This window comes from Mizuhopecten yessoensis, unplaced genomic scaffold, assembly GCF_002113885.1.
Source record: "Mizuhopecten yessoensis strain PY_sf001 unplaced genomic scaffold, ASM211388v2 hete_35838810, whole genome shotgun sequence".
Classification (NCBI taxonomy): Eukaryota; Metazoa; Mollusca; class Bivalvia; order Pectinida; family Pectinidae; genus Mizuhopecten; species Mizuhopecten yessoensis.
The window spans coordinates 1-1046 of record NW_018480310.1 but is presented as its reverse complement, the minus strand read 5'-3'; the positions used below and the strand labels follow the sequence as shown (position 1 = coordinate 1046).

General features: G+C 38.4%; 1 protein-coding gene across 1 annotated transcript; it reads left to right on the top strand.

The window, feature by feature from the left end:
• Positions 1-52: 52 nt before the first annotated feature.
• On the top strand, positions 53-783 carry LOC110443953 (RCC1-like G exchanging factor-like protein; the record flags this gene model as incomplete). Its single annotated transcript, XM_021488411.1, has 2 exons — positions 53-137; positions 514-783. Coding segments are annotated over 2 exons (355 nt in total), but the record flags the coding sequence as incomplete, so codon positions are not given.
• Between the last annotated feature and the right edge of the window lie 263 nt (positions 784-1046).

The following is a 1046-nucleotide window of genomic DNA, read 5'->3' as shown; positions in this document are numbered from 1 at the left end:
TTGTATGATGTTGTATGTTTGTATGATGTTGTATGTCTGTATGTTGATTTAGGTTGTTTGTGGACAAGATCACACCTTGTTTCTGACCGCGGCTGGAGAGTTGTACAGCTGTGGGATGGGAGCTGATGGACAGACAGGTGGGTAGATTTGATGTATCACATACATGTGATGTCTCCTTATTTCCTAGGAACATCTCCTGTATAAACTCCTTCTGAAGCATCAAAATCTCCCCATGATTGGATATACTGTTGGAAATTCTTAAGTTGTCAAAAAATTGAAATAAAAAACCAATAAGTAAGTTTCTTCTATTTAGAAACAATGGAACAATAGTAATGACATACCAGTAAGCATTCTTTAATTTATTAATATTTTTCAACATAAAAAACCTTAATTGAAATCACCTTTCAGTGGGAGAGAAAAAATCTCCCTACAACGAGTCCAGAAGTTAACACACATAGGATTTCATTTTACTACATTTGCGTCACACTAATTATCCAGCTTCGTTACCCATAGGTCTAGGTCATTATAACTCTGAGCACCGTCCAACCCTAGTACAAGGTGACCTTCAAGGTGTCAAGGTGAAGGACATAGGTGGTGCTGTGGACTGTGTGCTGGCCGTATCTGATAAAGGAGAACTTTTTGGTTGGGGAAACTCGGAATACAACCAGCTGTCGATGATAACAGAACACACACAGGTCAATGTACCCAGACATTTACCTGTGCACAGCTGTGGGAAAGTAAAGAAGGCGGTCGCTGGAGGATCCATGTGTGCAATGTTAACAGGTAGATTAAAACAGGTAGATTTAACAAGGGTGGCATTCGCGTATCCCGATTGAAACGGTTCAGGTGGTGCAGAAATATTCCATGATAAACAAACCCACTTGAACCAAACTGTAGACAGAGCTACAGAGGAGAATAAATAACAATATATCAAGAACAATATGTTCTTCTTTCACGCATCCACTAAATTATATAACGTATCTTAAATTGACAATTGACATTGTTTACAAAATAACTAGCAAAAGTCAGCATTTTAGTTTCGGTCA